General features: G+C 39.5%; 3 protein-coding genes across 5 annotated transcripts; 2 read left to right on the top strand and 1 right to left on the bottom strand.

Moving 5' to 3' along the window:
• Window positions 1-1,711: 1,711 nt before the first annotated feature.
• LOC117759903 lies at window positions 1,712-6,888 on the top strand. 3 transcript variants are annotated; one of them, XM_034582420.1, is made up of 8 exons: window positions 1,712-1,953; window positions 4,811-4,953; window positions 5,791-5,852; window positions 5,941-6,054; window positions 6,210-6,308; window positions 6,421-6,610; window positions 6,704-6,746; window positions 6,799-6,888. In XM_034582420.1, the coding sequence occupies exons 1-6, from the start codon at window positions 1,849-1,851 to the stop codon at window positions 6,543-6,545; spliced, it is 648 nt and encodes a 215-aa protein (XP_034438311.1). In that variant the 5' UTR covers window positions 1,712-1,848; the 3' UTR covers window positions 6,546-6,610; window positions 6,704-6,746; window positions 6,799-6,888. The 3 variants fall into 3 exon arrangements, with proteins under 3 accessions (XP_034438311.1, XP_034438302.1, XP_034438293.1); XM_034582411.1 differs by having other exon boundaries at window positions 1,713-1,953; window positions 6,421-6,609; window positions 6,703-6,741; window positions 6,794-6,888; XM_034582402.1 differs by having other exon boundaries at window positions 1,713-1,953; window positions 6,421-6,609; window positions 6,703-6,879.
• A 1,185-nt stretch (window positions 6,889-8,073) lies between these two features.
• Window positions 8,074-10,796, top strand: LOC117759890. The gene is made up of 6 exons (XM_034582377.1): window positions 8,074-8,296; window positions 8,424-8,569; window positions 8,687-8,748; window positions 8,868-8,981; window positions 10,003-10,101; window positions 10,550-10,796. The coding sequence occupies exons 1-6, from the start codon at window positions 8,174-8,176 to the stop codon at window positions 10,711-10,713; spliced, it is 708 nt and encodes a 235-aa protein (XP_034438268.1). The 5' UTR covers window positions 8,074-8,173; the 3' UTR covers window positions 10,714-10,796.
• Window positions 10,797-12,939: 2,143 nt separating this feature from the next.
• Window positions 12,940-18,382, bottom strand: chic2 (cysteine-rich hydrophobic domain 2). Its single transcript, XM_034582391.1, has 6 exons — window positions 18,032-18,382; window positions 16,461-16,515; window positions 16,022-16,177; window positions 15,816-15,872; window positions 15,668-15,727; window positions 12,940-14,596 (listed from the first exon to the last, which is right to left on the bottom strand). The coding sequence occupies exons 1-6, from the start codon at window positions 18,160-18,162 to the stop codon at window positions 14,546-14,548; spliced, it is 510 nt and encodes a 169-aa protein (XP_034438282.1). The 5' UTR covers window positions 18,163-18,382; the 3' UTR covers window positions 12,940-14,545.
• Window positions 18,383-19,073: the final 691 nt, after the last annotated feature.

Genomic DNA, 19,073 nt, shown 5'->3' with positions numbered 1-19,073 from the left:
ACCATTGTCTTGAAAAGATCCTCCACAAAAACCCAGGACGAAATGCATGGTTATAATTTTTTACTTCAATATGACCTTAATATAAACATTTTTGATCGGTGAGTGAGCCGTTGAAAATGTGACAAGTTTAATGTGACTAAAGGTAAATTCTCTGACACGTCACATGGCATCTTTGTCCTGTACACGTGCACATGTTTAGGTAACGTTTGTGTGTTTTCAACATGTTCTCAAATGTTCACATTTACGTATCTGAGGATCAACATGCAGAGCAGAGTTATCAGCAGGAGAGGACAAAGCTCAAGTTCACTGCAAAATAATGTTTGATTTTAAAATACTGCAACAGAAAGGCCTTTTCCGTGGCTGCAACCTATAGAGTAATTATATTTAATTTTAGGTTTTATTTAGTGTTTCAACTTTTTATGTCCTTTCTATCTTATAAAATGTGATGTATTGTTATAGATTTAACTACATTCCAGTTTAAAGCATAAAGTAGCCACAAATAACACCAGTTGCAAGATTAAAATGCTCCCTTCATGTTAATGCATCAACTATGAGGCAGTAATACTTTGACAAAGCGATGGCAGCTTCAGGTGCATCTGGCTTTTTCACATGTTTTTCATCAGCATGTTGGGTTTTCTCAGCTGAGATTTGGAGATTTCATCCATTTCCCTTTGTAGCACTATTGAGTTTAACCAGGCAGCTTGGAAACAGTAGTTTAATGACTGTTAAATTGATCTATATAATTATTTACTATCTTATCAATTAATTATGTAATCATTTCGTTTTATGTTTTATTAATTTATGTAATGAATAATTGATAGTGGGGCTAATTATTTGTTTTACCTTACATCTTCTCCCTATTTTATACTTTTCCTTAAGAACATAATTTAAAATGTATTATGTATAAAGTTACTGTTGAAAACTTTGTCTTTATATACTTAGATACTTACCTTTACTATTTTCCACATCGTGACACTTCAATTTAACCCTTTTATACCTGATTTATAAGTAATGCATATAAATCAGTTAAATGAGTGAGAACCGGTGATCAGGTTTTAATTCTGTTGATTTGCAGTATTTTTCAATAAACAATTTCATTTTTCACATTTATTCTACAACTATGATTTATCAGGTTGTACAACGACCTCCACTTGATTTATAGCTGCACACATTAACACATTAAAACACACTAATGCTCGCATCTTCATTATATTGTGTTATAAGCCATTTATAACATTTTATTTTACCACCTACAAACACTTGATAGGCTATGTAAAAATAGTTAAAAATTTTATTTAGGTAAAACTTTATCTTCCAGTATAATTTTGCAGTATTGCTAAATTAGATAAATAGAACAAAAAATGATGTATAAATTGATAGAATAAAGATAATTATGCCTTTTATGGCACAAAAGCAACTTTGTATCACAGGGTTGTTTCCCATGAAAATTGTACAATGTAAAAATATTAATTAAATGAAAGCATGGGAAACTGTTTAAACCTTTTTTATACTGATTGCGTGTGTTCATTAGTCTCATTGCGCGATCAGAGAGGATTATGGGAGATTTAATGGAGTACATTAGCATACATACAGTGTACAGCCTCAACAAAGCTCCTTGTTGTATGTGATTGGATCGAAATTCCTCACACAGGGTCAAAGTCTCCCTTCCCCCCCCCCCCCCCCCCCCCCCCCCCCCGGTGCTGTTTGCTCTGGTTACATGAGCTCACAGAGAAGTGAGTAGAGGCCGTGGATGAAGACATTTACCTGGAGACAACATAAAAAGGGCCTCAACGCACAGGAGCCGCAGAAGAAAATCCTGAGGAGAAAGAGAGTAGAGCCATCTAGAGGATGAAGTGTGTTGTTGTGTTGCTGAGTCTCCTCTCAGTGGGACGCTCGGCTCCTGGGAGCAGCTGCGACAGTCTGGTTCAACCAATCACCATCAGCAATGAACAGGTAAGTGCTCAACTTTGCATCTTATATTTTTCATTTCAGTAAATAAATAAAATGTAATATTGATAATTATCTCCTAAATAGTAAAAAAACAACATGAAACTAGGGCTACATTGTAGCACTAACGGGCCTGAGCACAGGCATTTTGAAGACTGTTGCGGTTAGTGGAGAGAGCGATCATTGAACAAGCGCACGTCTCCACGTTGAATGCGTTTTGCGCACTGCGGCAAGGATAAACGCTTCACTTCCTGCGTCCGTCACGCGATGTCGATCCTTGCCTGCTAATTGCTCATTATGGTCCACGCTATCAAATAGCACATCACACTGAACATTTTATGTAAATCGAATGATATTTGTAAAACAAAGCTTACTTCCTGTTGCCAGTAGGTGGCGCAATCACTTATTACGTACAGACTAATATATCTGTTCAAGTAGGGGCTCTGATGTAGCGTGAGCAATTTTGTGTCAATTGGACAATGTTACAACAACTTAATTTCACACTGATCAGTAGTAACGAGTAAAAAGTAACTAAAAGTAACGAAAACTGACGTAAAGTAAAGTAACGTAACATAACAAAAAGTAACGAAAAGTAATAAAAAGTAACAAAGTAACGAAAAGTAACGTAAAGTAACGTAACGTAAGGTAACGTAAAGTAACTAAAAGTAACAAAGTTACGCAAAGTAACGCTAAGTAACGTAATTTTCGTTACTTTTTGTTACGTTACGTTACTTTACTTTACGTTACGTTACTTTACGTTACTTCACGTTATGTCACGTTACGTTACTTAGCGTTACTTTGCGTAACTTCGTTACTTTTAGTTACTTTTAGTTACTTTTAGTTACTTTACGCTACCTTACGTTACTTTACGTTACTTTACGTTACTTCACCTTGACATAACGTAACGTAACGTAAAGTAACGTAACGTAACAAAAAGTTACAAAGTAACAAAGTAACGAAAAGTAACAAAGTAACAAAGTCACGTAAAGTAACGTAAAGTAACAGAAAGTAACTAGAAGTACGAAAGTAACTAAAAGTACGAAAGTAACTAAAAGTACAAAAGTAACTAAAAAGTAACTAAAAGTACGAAAGTAACTAAAAAGTAACTAAAAGTACAAAAGTAACTAAAAAGTAACTAAAAGTACGAAAGTAACTAAAAAGTAACTAAAAGTACAAAAGTAACTAAAAAGTAACTAAAAGTACCAAAGTAACTAAAAGTACAAAAGTAACTAAAAAGTAACTAAAAGTACGAAAGTAACTAAAAAGTAACTAAAAGTACGAAAGTAACTAAAAAGTAACTAAAACGTAAAGTAACGTAACGCAAAGTAACGTAACGTAACAAAAAGTAACGAAAAGTTACAAAAAGTTACAAAGTAACGAAAAGTAACGTAATGTAAAGTAACTAAAAGTAACGGAAAGTAACGGAAAGTAACGGAAAGGATATTCGTCCGGCTGTCTGTCCGCATTTTAAATTTTTTTGGGGACGGACAGACGGACAGATTTTTGTCCGTCTGTCTGTCCGTATTATTTTTTTTTTTTTGGGACGGACAGACAGACGGATTTTTTCGTCTTGAAACCCTTTTGACATAGGTTTGACATGGCTGCGGTCAGTAGATGAGGAGGAATACTTCCAAGTGTAAAACATGCAAAAAACAAGACATTTCCTGTTTCCACCATGATTTCTGTGTAGATGTCATCAGGCCGGGACTTTTGTCTTACATGTCTAGTTTGGACTCGATTCGACCAAATATGTCCGAGATACAGAACCTCGTGTTTTGATGGCGTGTAATCAAACTTTGACGCCACGCCACGGTCACACCGTGTGACGAAAAATCGATCTTTGAGGTAGTTTTCATCTCCATCTTGTTGTGATGACACGCATCTCCATATGAAGTTGATCAGATGAAAGCCCTGGGACAAGTACATCAAAGTAAAAATGTGGAAAATGGCCAATATGGCCACTAAAGTCAAAATGGCGGGCTTCCTGTTGCTTTTTTCCCATTGCACCTCTGACCTTTTTTGTTTGTCTGGTCATGATACACCTGGACTACGATTTTTGTGAAGATCGGTGAAAGCAAACTGAGGGGCTTTTCCATATATGGCGCTGTTGAGCCATTTTTCCACGCCCATTTCAAATTACTCCAGAATACAATTACTTTTTGGGGTTTTGAATTCCCTGCAAACTTTGGTAACAATTTGAGCATGTCTAGGCCCTGAAAAAGCCCCAAAAGGGAAATACAAATCCTTCGAAATACAATAGGGCCTCCCACCGGAGGTGCTCGGGCCCTAATGAACGTGACCCTTCATATCAATGAGTGGATCCTCTTCCATGCTGCAACACCATGTTTCCATGGCAGCCATCAGCGTTTTACGTTACCTGAATGCCACCGTAGTTTCTTCTACGCACTTAGAAAGATTACAGGAGGATTGGTTTATTGTTTGCCATCTGCAACCTCACCACCAGATTTAGCTTATTGTTACACAATGGTCCTTTAAAGATAGGGTTGGTAATCCTGGAAAAAACAGCATAGCAGGCTTCACCTTGAAAAAATGCAACCACATCTATACATACATCCCACCCCCTCCCATCGGCCCATCAGCTACACCCCCAAAACACATGAACGTGCACTGACTGACAAAAGCCGACTTTTCAGGGACTCGCACGCTAACTTCTGGCTATCGTCTCTGCTTCAGCGACCGTCGTATGAGGGCCACAGACTCTGGCTTTTTTCCTTCTTATTGTCAGATGACTTTATTTATTGATGGCTCTTATTTGTTGAGGATTTCAACAAATAAGATAAATAACAGTTTTTGAGGTTGAGAAACACTGACAAATATCCCGTGCTCTGTCCGTGTGCTCCAGATGCTTGGTAGGTGGCTGTACATCGGGGGGAGCACTGACCTCCCGGGAAGCCGCTCGCTGGGCCACCTGCTGACCAGTATCTGGTTGGACGTCGCTGCCACTTCCCACAGCAACATCCTGAACATCATCCAGACTCAGAGAATGTAAACCGCCTCCCACACTGACACCACAGCACTGTTATAAGAACCCCCGTCCAATAAGCACACCATGGGAATTTACATTGAGTGGCCCTCAAGGCAACTTGTAGCTGCTATCGTAAAACATAATCAAGGAGGAAATATATTTGTTCTAACTTTATATTTTATCAATGCAAAAGTTCAAACTAAATAGATTTGCTTTGGCAAGACTGACAGCTTATAATTGCGTGCATATAAACATGTGTCATCGTTGCCAGTTTGTAGAGCCTCAGTTTCCGTCCAGTATTTAGCATGTTTGTCGACAGATGTTTGCATGTATGTAAAGACGTTTTCAGCCATGAACTGGAAAATGTCTGGACCCAATTGTCTGGACATTTTCCAGACTTTGCCTCTCATATATGAAGAACTCAGATGTGTTCACAACAACAGGGAAATAATACAGAGGAGGGGGGGCAGTTGGGTAAAGCATGCAGGACATAATGTATAAAATCCTTTGCGGAGACAACGTGTTTTTGTTGACATCACATCGACACCGGTGTTGGCCCTTATCACACAAAGTTCTTAAATCTCGTCTTTCCAACTCGACATCTTTGTTGGCATCCTCTACGTGTATGACATCTCTTTTTTCATCCTAAGAAATTTGTGTTCTTGCAGTTTCACGTACGTTAGAAATGTCATCAACATGACTTCTGTTTCGCTGTGAATCCTCCAGACATTTTCCTGCTGTAGTCTCACATGGACTCACTAAGACATTTTCTGGACAAGTTACTCGGGGGCATCAGAATACAGTCGACTCTCTTGTGGTATTAACTTCTGATGCAGCTTTTATTTTCTTCCTCACAGATACGGTGAATGTTCGAGCTTAACGTACAACGTGACCTTTGAGAACAGTACGATGTTAATAGGTAAGTGATGAACAGCCATCGTGTGAGTAAGATCCTACAACCTGCATTAAAATACATTCAAGCTCCTGAAGTGTGTGTGTTTTTACAGAGCAACCTTTCTACCTGAAGGAAGTCTATCTGCCGACTGAATGCTCCGACTGTCTGGTCGTCTATGAAGAAGTTCTCTCTGGCAAAGACACGTTTACCAGTCTTCTGCTTTTCAGTAAGAAATACTCGGCTCCAAAACTCTGAATTAACTTTTGTACACAATAGTTTTCGGATGAAATCACTCTACAGGCAGCTATTATTTGGGAAACCTGATAGAGGATGAACGGCTTTTGTAAGACATACAAATAAAACAACGTCTTTATTTTCCAGGCAGGAGAAAGAGCGTCTCTGCCGTCGCTCAGGAGATGCTCATGAGACAAGCAGAATGTCTCCGCATGCAGTCGCCCATAATGATAAACCCGAACTACGGTGAGATTTTTTTATAGTAATAATTTTGTCTCTGTCTGCTGGGCCTTCATAATACAACTCAGAGATGTTTGCTTTGTGACTTATTATTGTTTTTTAATGTGCACATGCACAGAAATCTGTCCGGACAACATCCCGCCCTCAGAGGGACTCAGCGCACTCAACTCCTTGTTTGAGGCCAAGATGGGACATCGAGTTGCGAGACTTCTGGACACTTTTTTTGATATGTTTGTGAACTGATTTATAATTAGCGTTGATTTGTGTCATGAGTCATTTTGAACGCGTAAACATACATTTTTACTGATATACAGTAACAGAATGTAATAAATACAATACATAATTAAAGTTTTAGAGGTAAAATGTAGTAGCTGCTTTATTTTCTTCTTCTTATTGTAACTTAACAATGAATGGAAACAAAGATTTCATGTTTGAATATATCAAAATGTCACAAGTACATTTCCATACAATTAAAATGATGTTGTACTCCAATCAACGTGTACAATATATATACAGTCCCTGTCACTCAATTACACACACTGTTATATTATAAACAGGTGCATATACAGGAAAGAAATAAATAGACTTATTTCTTTGGCTTTGGCATTAGAATAAATGGACCCTTGAGGCTGCTGATCAATTATTAGCAAATTAAGTTATAGCTGATATAACATTATCATTAATTTCCTGCATATTTGGAGATGTGTTTTTGCCATTTAAAGATATAATATGTAACAATTCTTCATTAAAAACAACCAGACCTATGATACTTCTTTGACTTGTGTCCTGTTATTGTTTTGATTGAGAGACCCCGAGCAGCCGAGGTGGCATATTGCACATTTAAAGTCCAATAGCCGCTCTCCTATTAGCTCTTTTTTGGTCTCCACCATCTTCTGGAGGGTTTTGCTCTGAAAAACAGTTTCCTTCTTCAGCTGAATCTAAAGCCAGTTATTTGTCATTGGATTTCCATCTCATGTAAGGGTGTACTCAGATTAGTTGTGAAACTAAAAACCAATATACATTCCCCTTTCTCTAATTACATTAAATTACATAATTTTGACTGCATTACATGCATTTGACGACTTCAGATTCTTGCAGATTCAGGTAAATTATACAGAATATAAATAACACATTATTTATGATTACTGTTATGATCATATTATGAATAGGAAGTGTAGTGGAAAATTCAACTGACCAGTGTCTAAGGTATTGGAAATCCCCCTGACCAGGTGTCTCACTGCTGTGATACTGTCTACCTGACAGGATGGAACCCTTATTTGGCGGTGTCTCACTGCTATGACCTTGATCAACAGGGTGCATGCCCTTATTTGGTGATGTTTTTCTTCCGACTGCTACAGCGGACGGACAGACACAGATGATCTCATGTCTTTCATGTCTTTTTTCATATTATGTTTTATGAAACGCCTCTTTGTATAAGTTCTGGCTTTTGTGGACTTGCGGCCAGTTCCATTTTGAGCACCCGTGCTTGGTGTGTAACCTCTGCAGAGCTTACTATTATAAAGACTCAAAGGCAACTCCAGTTTGAGAATTTCATTATTTCAAATCTCAAGATGAATTTCCATCACAGAACTTACAAGTTAAGGTGTGATAAGGAAAACTAACTGAACTTTATGTGAAGAAATTAAAATCCACACCCACCTGTATCAGGTATAATATGCACCATTGGTAACAGGGTTCATACTCTTTCTCCCCCGCTGACCTTCACGTATCTACCACATTGCAACACAAGTGTAAACAGATGACGATTTCATTTGGAATGAGCCTCTGATGCACCTGTTTTGTCCTGAAGAAGAGGCAGTCAGCTTGAAACTGTGACCAGTGAGATACACAGACACACTGAATCCGGAGCCATGATGATGGAGGTCGTTTATGTTGCCGTGGCTGCGCTCAGTCTTCTGTCTGTCGGACAGTCGGCTCCTGTGACGAGCTGTGAGACTCTAATCCAACCTGTTGTAATCCAGGGAAGAGACCAGGTAAAACACACTCTCTTATCTCACTTGCCCCCAGTTTCTCACAATCTCACTTTGTGCATATTGTTCTATTTTGAATGTGACCATATCTGTCATTTTACGTAACTGAGGTTGGGACTGTCACTTTCAGCTGCTGGGGAAATGGATATACATAGCAGAAAGCACAACCTTTCCAGGGTCCAGGATGCTGACCGATCGGATTTTGGAAAGCGGCTGGGGCAAAACCACAGCTGCCAACGAGAGTGATGCCATCAATCATTATCAAGTTCAAAAAATGTAACATAAAGCTTAAATCTCACAAGTGAATCAAAAATACTGCCTTCACATGTAAAAAAAGTTGGTAGCACAATTTCAACTTTTTTTGTTTCTTTTTTTTATTTGTTCTTGTGAAAGGTTTGGCCGATGCTTCTCTGTCAGAACTAAGCTGACCTTGCAAAACAGCACTCTGTATATGGGTGAGTAGTATTGATGGAACCTGCACTGCGCAAACAGATATGAACTTTGTCTCTAGCATTGCAACAGCCCTCTGTGCATGTCTTGATTTGTGTGTTTATATGTATTTGTGTGTCCATAGTGAAACCTTACTCTTCTGCTGTCACCCTGCTGAATACTGGCTGCTTCGACTGCCTTGTTTTCCACTCAAGATTCACCCTTGGAGGAAGCACATACATCGGCCTGCAGCTCCTGAGTAAGAATAAAGACACACAGACTGATGGGAGATGTAGTCACAGTCTGTTCTCTGCTAATCCCATAAATTAGATACCTGATTAATCAAGGTACTTCATTATAATAGTGATCCAAAATTCCTATATATTCCAATAATGTCATGACACAATGATGGACTGTAAAGACGGACGACATGCTCCTCAAAAGTGAAGCCAAAGGGTCTCGATCGCCACCTGGTGGCTGGCTGCAGTGTAGGTCATAAACCCTGCCTCCCCTGGGACATGTATCAAAGTAAAAAGTCAAACTGATTTTTCTCAGAGATGTTTGCTGCCAGGTTAAGTAGTTCTTATCACACTCATGTTTGTCCAAGTTCTCATTTTTTCCACTAGTTTTAATTAGTTATTTGATGCTATAAAACAGGGTGAAACATTATGATTGACAGCTGAGACTGACTCACGATTGGTCGAGCGTGTGTATCAGCTCCATCCCCCGATTGCTACCTCACAGATTCTGGCTACAAATGCACTAGATGGCAGCGTTCGTATCAGGGATATTTGTCATTTATTTCTGGATAGTGGGAGGAAGTGGGAGACGTGTCGCCATCTATATATACAGACTGTGTGGTGGCCTGATACAAACATAGATGCAGTATAATTAAATCTAAGAGTGTGTTTCGAGGTACTTGTACTTTTACTACTACTTTTACTTCTGATACATTTAGTACATTTTCCTGATAATATTTTTTACTGAAGTGGGATTTCATAGCATTTTACTTTGCAATGGAGTATTTTTGCATTGATAAATTTGTAGTTTTCCTCAATATAGTAAAGGAAGTGAACAGGCCACCTCTCCCACGTGTGTCAGAATATCATGTTGTCATATTTCTTGACTGGGAGTCAGATTAATCACAAACTGAATCTCACAGGAAGCAAGACTTTTATAGTCAATTTAGGGATCAGCAAATTGTGTAATCTTTGAATTTACTTGAATGACTGTGCACACACTCACTAGTTCATCTGCTTTACACCTGCTCTGTCCCTCAGGCAGGAGAAGTGGAGTGTCTGTTGCTGAGAAGGAGGAGTTTATCAAGCAGGTAGAGTGTCTGAACTTACCAGCAGCTGCTTTCATGGACCCAGAGAAAGGTACGTTCATGTGAGCGATTCAGCTGCAAGTGTTTAAAGCAGTTTTTTATTGCATATTTATATTTCTTTTTATAATGTGAAAGGTTTTTACCGTGCATGTGAATCCAGAATGTACCGGAACCTTTAGCTGTCAAAACAAAATTTGAATGGCGTCTTCATTTGTGCAGCAGCTGCAGTATTTCAACTGTTGTGTGACCATTAACAAACTTAATACAGCACAACCAGCAGTAAAATGCACATCTGTTACATAAACACATACAAACCATTGCAACTGTTCATTGAATTTCCAAGTGAAGTTAGATTTATATTAGATCACACACGTTTTTCACTCTGCCTATAAATCCGAAGCACTGGTTTGACTGTGGGATGATAAACTTGTGTACCTGTGAAATGCCCTGTTCCCTGGATAAAAAAGAAAAATTAATTCACAATCCTCTCGACGTCGCAGGTTTGTGTCCAGATGATTCTCTCGCCGAAGAAAGCGAGACTACTGATCTGTCGAGTGCCATTGAGGACATGAGCTCTAAGGTGTTAAGCGTGCTTGGCGACATTGCAAACAGCGAGGGTGGAATGGAGACCCTGATCAAACAGATCTCCAGGGGAAGAGCATGATTAACATAAAATCAACTAATCACAACATAATGAAAACACCAAGTCTGTGTGAAGTCTTCTAATAAAAAGTAAGATGAATATGACGTATGACTGTTGTTCTTCTGTGTATTTATATAATAGTTAACTCTGCCAAAAAGGATATGTTGTGTTTGTTTGTCTGTTCGTCAACAGGATTATGCAAAAGCTACTGAACAGATTACCAGGGAACTTGGTGGAAACAAGTGGTATGGGTCAGGAAAGCAACCCATCAGGTTTTGGTGCAGATCCAGATCACGGGGGGGATCCAGGATTTTTTTTCACTTTCTTATAGGGCCCTTTTCAACAATTTCATTGATTTCACAGAGAGTAACTCATGACTCGTGTTTAGGGCACTAATATCTATGAGTGTGCGCAATCCTTATAAAGATCCATATCAGATCAGAGAATTATTGCCTGAAAATGAAGGATTAATGTTGAAAAATACCCTGTGTTGCAGAACAACAAACAGACAAACAGAGATGAAAACATAACCTTGGTGGACTTAATTAAAAATCACACTGAGTTGACAGAGGAGGATGCTCATAGCCTTGTTTATTGGTAGTTTATTACTGTACATACACTTTCTCATGAGTCATATGTACATATACCTTTCTCTCCCTCACACACACACACACACACGCAAACGAACAGCAAACGCAAGATTATATAAAAATGACTTGTTTTCTGTGCAGGGTTCAATCACAGTCTGAGATCTACGGAGAATATTTGCATCTGCACACACCGTGCATGCACACACACACCACAGATATCTGCATATGGCCATATGCCTCCATTTACACAGAACAGACCACAATCAAAACATAGAAAAGTGACTGATGAGCCGATTGGCGACCCACTGGTATAACAGATAAACTAAACCAATGTCCAAGATTTGTGGGTCTGTGGTATAAAACTGCTTCCTGTCTTAACAGGAAGTTCACAGACAGATTCAATTGTTTTTTTCTTCGGGGCATGTTTCAATTTCATAACAATCTCCAGACACATCGTTTTACAGCTGTTCAAGTCACGTGTGATGTATGTTACGTCGTTACTTGACTCCCTGGTGCAACTTTAGAACATACCTGACACTGAGATTTCTCCAATGCTACATATTGTTTTTCTAGAATAATCCCCTGAGTGTGACCCGTACAATCAACCAGAGCCGAGCGACTTTCAACTTTCCGTGTAACACACAATCTCACAGTGTCAGTCAGTGTCTGGGTGGTTTTGATAAATCAAGAGGTGGACTGAGTGGGAGATGTTTAATCCATATCTTCCTTCTCCCCTTTCTCCCACTTGATGGTAAATGATTGTATGTTGAATAAAATTGATATGTGCTATATGATGTGATCTGTAATATATTGTCTTGGGCCATTATCTCAAAGCAGGATTGATAGTTAGCCTGATAACTGAAGTAAATTGAGCCTGGAACAGACTTTATTACTTTATAAAGTTGATTTAAAAACCTTTAGCTAACAGTTGTTTATTTGCACACCCTATAGTTAGTGCAACATCAGGATTCATTGGAGTAGGGCAGGGCAATAAAACAATAACAAGAATTATCGCAATATAACAAAGTAAATTTAAAAAAGTTTAATATATATGGATATATCGCTTATACATTGTACAAGCATGGGCAGCCCTAGTTTGGAGTCATGTCCCAACATCTGATGTCCAATATCCACCAAGTATTTGTTGTGTGTCAGCTGTTTGGTGCCGGACAGGTATCGTATTGTAGGTTCATCATCTTTGGAAACATCTACCTGCTGCTGCACACAAGAGTAATGAGGGGAGTGAGAATGAGTCGGTACAGTTACAGGCCGGGAACCAAAAACAATGATCTTAAACACGCGAAAGGGTCCGTTTGACTGACGGTTGGTTTGTTGGCAGGGTTACGCATAATCCAAGAAAAAAGAACCCATTCAATTTTATTGCGGATCTGATAGGGTGTCTTTTGACACTTTCCATGATTTCCCAAGGAACAATTCATGGATATTGAAAAATATTCAGACATATTTACGGGACAATTTGGTCCAGATCCAAATAAAAATCAGGTGAATTTAAATGTTGTTTCATAAGGGGACTGCTGGGTGCTGGTGGAGGTATGCGTTCTACCGAGTTTCTAGTTTTCTCTGGATTCATTGTTAAAAGTAACACGTTTCACTTTTGCTAATATAAAACACAGCTTTAAAGACCATGATGCTGATCTGGGAGTAATCAGATTTTATTCAGTGCAGTTATGAAGCTGACTTTAATAATCCTGCTTCGTGATACAGAACGCTGGTATTACCCAACGCCTAATAAAGAGGATCGAACACTCTTACGTCGCCCCAGGCCTCTCAATTTAATGAGTCAGATTATGTCTAAGACAGAGGAACTTTCTCAGAAAAGACCTACATCCTCAACTTGAACGCTCATATAAACAGGCCAAGGTTGGCAGATAAGGAAGAGAGGCCCATGTGAAGGTGTTAAGGACAAAGCGATTGTGTGCTTTAGTGTTGACATATGTCCAGAAGACAAAAAAGGAAACAACCATACCTTTGCAGAAAAAAAACGAAAACAAAAAAAAAACAACTGAGGCCTATTTCACAAATGCACACTCACACATGTATAAATTACAACAAAAGTAACAAAGATCAGGTGTGGCAAAGAAAATACTTCAAAGAAAGAACCCGGCTTTGCAGAGTAAAGCGTGTCTTCATGTCTGATTTGTCTTTTTTTGCATACGTTTTGCCCTCAGACTTTTCTCACACACACACACAAACACAAACATGGTGAACAGGTTAACAAGCACAGACTGCCCCCTTCACCAGAAGAGTAAACAAAACTTGAGATACTAAAAAAATATATAAAGAAACCAAGCGTTCCTTTCATCTACACCAGTGGCCTCCTCACATGTTCCACTGTGACTCAGACGCAGTTGCCTGGCAACCAGCCAATCACCTGCACACACACACTGGTGAAAAACACAAATTGTTCCAGGTAAACGTAGCATTTAAGACCCAGTCATTCTATGGGGAGTACAGTCAAAGTGTGTGATTGTCACTGGATTAGGGTGGCGCACAGTAAGTGTGCAGAGATATGAAAGGAGGAGAGAGGACAACAATGTCTGGTAGTTGATAAGTGACTTTTTTTTTGTGAGTTAAGCCGTTTTGGCCACTGGCCCAACACATTTCAGTGGGACTGGTCAGTCCGCTACTGAGTTGATTTGGATGAAGGTTCCTTTGGAGTTCCGTTATGTCACGTTGCCTCCACAGCCTAGAACCGAGAGCACCAGACCAACTGATACAAATGCACTGGGGTGTATTTTTTTGCAGGTGAAGTTGGCGGTGTGACGGTAGGCAACGTATGAAAGCGTTGGTTTTATCATGGTCTGACTGTGCCATGTGCTTAGGTTAGGGAACATACAAGTGACAAAAAAGAAATTCCAGTTGTAGCTTAGAGAACTCAGTTCGAGAGTCCAGTCTCCAGCTCCTGGCTCTGAAATCAATAATACTTCCCGCGGCTGGGTTTCCTCTGACATCCCACAGGCTGGTAGCGGCTCGCATGGCTAAACAGTGTGCCAGCTCGTCCGTAGGTGAAGGTTCAACGGTGAATCCGCTCCAGTTCTGGAGCTGGGATGCTGGATTTGTAAACAAGGGTGTAGATGGAGTATGCGTGGGACAACGAGTCAAAAAAGGATTGATGCTACTTTGTAAACAAAAAATATTGTGTTGGTGTTTTGGGATGGGGGAGTTGTTAAGGAGCTTGACAGCCATCGTGGTTCTGTGGCCGAGCTGGCAGCAGTGGTGGTTTGAGATCAGCCACAGTTGGGCTAATCCGGTCTGAAGATGGGGATCTTAGGTAGGAACTCTATTAGGATTACCTGCAGGTGATAAAGAGAAAAAAGCAGATTGTGGAAGTGGAAGTGTGATGGCATTACCACCAAAGTAGCCATAACTTTACTATCTCTGTTCATTCCGGGTCAACAGTGCAAATCGGTGCTGCAGGACTTCTTCATGGTCCTATCAGATTCACAGAATCTTTGCATTAACATGGTGAGGGAGCTTGATTTCCTGAATGTTAAATTCACTGGATTATCCATAAACAGACATCCCATACTGTTTCTCAAATGAATAATCACCATATGTGCAATGTCATATTGCTATTGGGTTGAAATATGGTTCATACCATGGTTAAGTATTTATCACCCATCCCTATGTTGACTGCGTCAGCAGGGGTGAGACGAAAACATGCAAGTCAATGCAAACCAATATCAGCATTGTGTGGGAAAAAATGCAGCCTCTTCATGTATTTTAACGGTGGCTACTATCCAAGAAGAAGTTGAACCTGCCTCAACTCTTGCAACAATGTAATGTCACATCAGGTTGGTTACTGCATAATATGAATGTTGGAATTCTGCGTTCGTGCTGTAGATCGTGGGGACTCAGGATAAAATGAATTTAGCTGTGAGATATTTTTAGTTGTAAAATCTTTCCTCAGTGTTTGATAACAACCCTTCTTTTGAGACCTTCCAGCATCAAATATTGCCAAATTGTAGATATTTTAGCTAGCACTGGCTAATGCTACACCACCAGAAATCACTTTTGGAGTTTTGCAGTTTTGGAGCAGCGAAGAAAGAGTGATTTCAAGGAAAAGAACATTGCAGTTTTAACTGAGTTAAACTAATTTTCTTTAACGACGTGGTATCGGATCGGTACATAGATTTGCCTACTCGCCAATGCCTCACCTGGACGTTTGGGCAGTATCTAAGGCATTCCCGATGCTCGCATCATTATCGGAATATTTCTACTGATGAACCGACATATTATGGATCATTTATCAGCACCTCACCAGAACCACAACATACTCAGCCCTGCACACCTTTTATCAACCATGTGCTGTAAAACCAGAAGACAAAAACAGAACTCAAACACTAACCACGGCGGATACTTACATATTCCATCATGTTGTTGGTTTCACACTTCCTTTTGCTTAGTCTCCAATGCAAACACAACTGTAAACAGAGTGTGACAGGGATCAGATAGTGTATATAACATGTTACAATACTAATGTTCAGATAGCCACAGGTCTTCTCTACTCACCTTGTGGTAAAGTCTGCTGTTCTCCCACTCCAGGAGCTTCTCTATCGATCTTCTTGTCTGGAAAACAACAGTGATGTCAAATTATATTGTTTTTGTTTCTTCAGCCAACTAACCTTTTGTGAAAGTGGATTTTGGATACACTGTTGTTGCAAATCAGGTTTAATCACTGGATCATATGAGTGATGGACAGTGGGTGAATGTCTCACCCTCTTGCTGAGGCAGATCACAGGCCACAAACTAAAGCCCAACGTGCAGCAGCAGCAGAGGCAGCCGCACAGGAGCCACCGCACGTTCACCGGCAGCGTCTTCCTCAGGCAGCTGTTTACGCGATTGATACTGGCTTTGAATTCCTCCGGCGCCACCTAAAGGAAGCACATTTACATGGTATAGTAAATAACTGTTCATGTCCGTAAATGGCAGGTTAATGTGGAATTTAATATGTATTTTGTCTTGGTGATGAGAACAAATTATGTGTTGATGTTTGTGCCAAAGGGGAAAAGGCAACATACTGCACTGCGGAGGATCTAGACATTTTTATGTAAAGGTAATAAGATTCAAGTAATATTTATGTGATGTAAATAAAGTGAAAAATGTGAGAATTTACCATAGTTAACATGTAGTGACAAATAACAACATGACACTCACCTTCCCTGTAAGTGCTGAAGGAAATTCTGACTCAAATTTGTTGCTAAGCCCAAACCTGAAGGGGAGAGGTAAAAAAAAGTAGACTGTTATATAAACGAATACACAAAAAACTATATGTGGATAATTGGCTTGAATAAAAACATTTGCCTTGTGGCATTACATCTACTACATGTGTTTTTAGCATTTTACTCAAATAAGTCAATTATTATTGTTCAGAACTACAACACGGGCATAGCAGAATGTCATTAAAACTAATATTTTTCACATATTGAAACTCAGTAGTTTGGATCTAAATCTACAGAGTAAATGAAAGCTGCTCTCCTCCCTACCAGACTGTAGTAGACGACATCGAAAAACTTCAGTTCCTACTGCCACCACAGCTTAATGTTAATAGTCTGCTGGAAACAGTTGCCTGTCTCTGGGTAAACTTATCGATTTTAGGGTAAAATATATTGATTTCAGTATTGGAAAAAATACACAAATTCATGTGCATGGGTTATTAAATCAGAGGTAGGAACTATTTAATAAAAGCTGTACTTTTTGTACAGTATCTTGTGATGGTGTGCTTGCATTAAAACACCACAATGAGTCCAGGGCTGACATGATTAGCCAATTATCACCTTTAAGTCAATTAATCACAAACAGTGAAAGAAACTTAAATATTCTCTAAAATATTAGATTTGATTATTCTCCGGTGTGAAGAAAAAACATTTTGAAACCAAACTGTGAATTCACAGTTATTGGAAGCAGCAGCCACCAATGTGACTTTGTCAGAAATCATGTACACGATCGTGCTCTGTTAGGAGAGTTTAATGCTTGTTCTCTTGTGGTTTTGTTTAAAAACTCCTCGTTTCTATGACTGAACTTTGACACCGATTATAAAAAAGATTCAATGGAATAACAAACTGGGGTTAAATGGGGTCACAGCTATTTCTTGACAAGATTCCCAAACTGTGTTGAAATCAGTTATCATTGATTTCATTACTTCATCGAACCTCAGCAGACAATCAACAATCGATGAATTACAACTATTTAAACAGAAATGTCAATGTTTACTTTTCGCATCTCCTCAGACAGGAGGTGTCTTTAATAAACTGAACATCTCTTCAGTTTCGAACTTTCATTTAATTTAACACATTATCTGACATCAACTCTGAGAAATCGAGATGAGCCTTTATTTCTCGCCACCATTTTAGATAACAGACTAATTTAATTTAGCAAAAATAAGTGACACATGCATCGGTAACGTATACAAGCATTAGTTGCTGCCCTGGAATAGAAGCTAGACCTGAATACGAGGAAACAATAACACTGACAACAGCTAATGAAGCAACCATCCGACCTAATGAGGCACAATATTTATCAAATGATCCACTTCAGCTAAAACCAAAGCTACAGCCACTCCTCGCTGAGTTAGCTCTATGCTAACGGTAGCTCGCAGGCTACGGTAGGTCACCGGCAGCTAACTCAGCTAGCAGCCCGCTAACCACGGGAGCTCGGCGGCCGCCGGTCCCTTCACGGTGACGGTGAACAACCCCTCTCCCTTCCCGTGGGCCTCGCCGGTCGCTTACACAGTGACGTGGCCGGATCCTCGCACCACCACCGGGTCCGGAGCGTACTTGAGGAGCTGCTCCTCCGCGGCCCTGTCCTCGTCCTCCTCTTCCTCCTCCTCTTCGTAGATCTCGTCAAAGTCCTCCATCATCGCACGACTCGGCCTCGCGCTTCCCGGGGGGGACACCGGGAGAGACACGGTGCCGACGGACAGAGGGAGCTTACCGGGGAGAGGGTGTCGGGAGAGCCGTGATACACGCGGGGGGGAAAAAAAATCAGTCCGTCCCGGAGAAGATTCAGTTCACATCGTTCACTTCAGCAGAACAGAAACAAAACATCAACATCCGCCGCAGTAACCGCACGACACCGGAAGGGGGGCAGACGTGCTGACGTCTCATTTGATTCATTTATTATTTATTTAAAAAATAACACAATTTACAGGCGATCATTTGACATCATGCACAACTCATCGTAGTTATTTTTCTAAATCACAAAATAGCAAAAAATATCTATCATCTATATTTTTTTTAATTAAACATTTTTTAAAAAACTGCTCATTGAAACAAAACAAAAATCAATATCCGCACAGGGGAAATAGAAAAGTCAAAATATATAGTCCCTGTATGTCATTTGTGTCATATGTCATGTGCCCTGTCTTATTTTAATCTCTTGATTTGTATCCTTCTTTATTCTATATGATATTGTACATTAATAAATATTTCTTCTTTAAAAATAAAAATACATTTTAAGTTAGTGTAGGTGTGTTTAGGTAACATCAACACAGTGGACAGAGTATGACAAGAAGTACTTATTACACAGTGTATGTATTATTACTGAATTATAACCTCTGTCAATGTGGAGCCAGCTTTGACTACTAAAAAGTTACTGGGTCTTTTCATCTAATCAGTGCATTATACAAAGTACATTTTAAATATCTCAAATTGTACTAAAGTTTAGTCCTTGAGAACTTCCCACCACTGTTGCTACTATACATTATATTATATTTTTACTATTTGCTAACAACAATTATAACAACCCTGGCGCGACCAGTCTACTACTACT

Source organism: Hippoglossus hippoglossus, chromosome 1 (genome assembly GCF_009819705.1).
Source record: "Hippoglossus hippoglossus isolate fHipHip1 chromosome 1, fHipHip1.pri, whole genome shotgun sequence".
NCBI classification, from domain to species: Eukaryota; Metazoa; Chordata; class Actinopteri; order Pleuronectiformes; family Pleuronectidae; genus Hippoglossus; species Hippoglossus hippoglossus.
The sequence above is the reverse complement of the archived record's forward strand: the minus strand, read 5'-3'. Positions and strand labels throughout refer to the sequence as shown.

Excerpts from the sequence above, each read along its gene's own strand:
- LOC117759903 (XM_034582420.1), top strand. The coding sequence starts at position 1,849 with ATGAAGTGTGTTGTTGTGTTGCTGAGTCTCCTCTCAGTGGGACGCTCG. Across the intron at positions 6,055-6,209 it reads TACCAGTCTTCTGCTTTTCA|GCAGGAGAAAGAGCGTCTCT; the intron begins GTAAGAAATACT and ends TTTATTTTCCAG. Across the intron at positions 6,309-6,420 it reads AATGATAAACCCGAACTACG|AAATCTGTCCGGACAACATC; the intron begins GTGAGATTTTTT and ends GCACATGCACAG.
- LOC117759890 (XM_034582377.1), top strand. The coding sequence starts at position 8,174 with ATGATGATGGAGGTCGTTTATGTTGCCGTGGCTGCGCTCAGTCTTCTG. Across the intron at positions 8,749-8,867 it reads AAACAGCACTCTGTATATGG|TGAAACCTTACTCTTCTGCT; the intron begins GTGAGTAGTATT and ends GTGTGTCCATAG. Across the intron at positions 8,982-10,002 it reads CATCGGCCTGCAGCTCCTGA|GCAGGAGAAGTGGAGTGTCT; the intron begins GTAAGAATAAAG and ends TCTGTCCCTCAG.
- chic2 (XM_034582391.1), bottom strand. The coding sequence starts at position 18,162 with ATGATGGAGGACTTTGACGAGATCTACGAAGAGGAGGAGGAAGAGGAG. Across the intron at positions 15,873-16,021 it reads TGATCTGCCTCAGCAAGAGG|ACAAGAAGATCGATAGAGAA; the intron begins GTGAGACATTCA and ends GTTGTTTTCCAG. Across the intron at positions 15,728-15,815 it reads ACAGCAGACTTTACCACAAG|TTGTGTTTGCATTGGAGACT; the intron begins GTGAGTAGAGAA and ends CTCTGTTTACAG.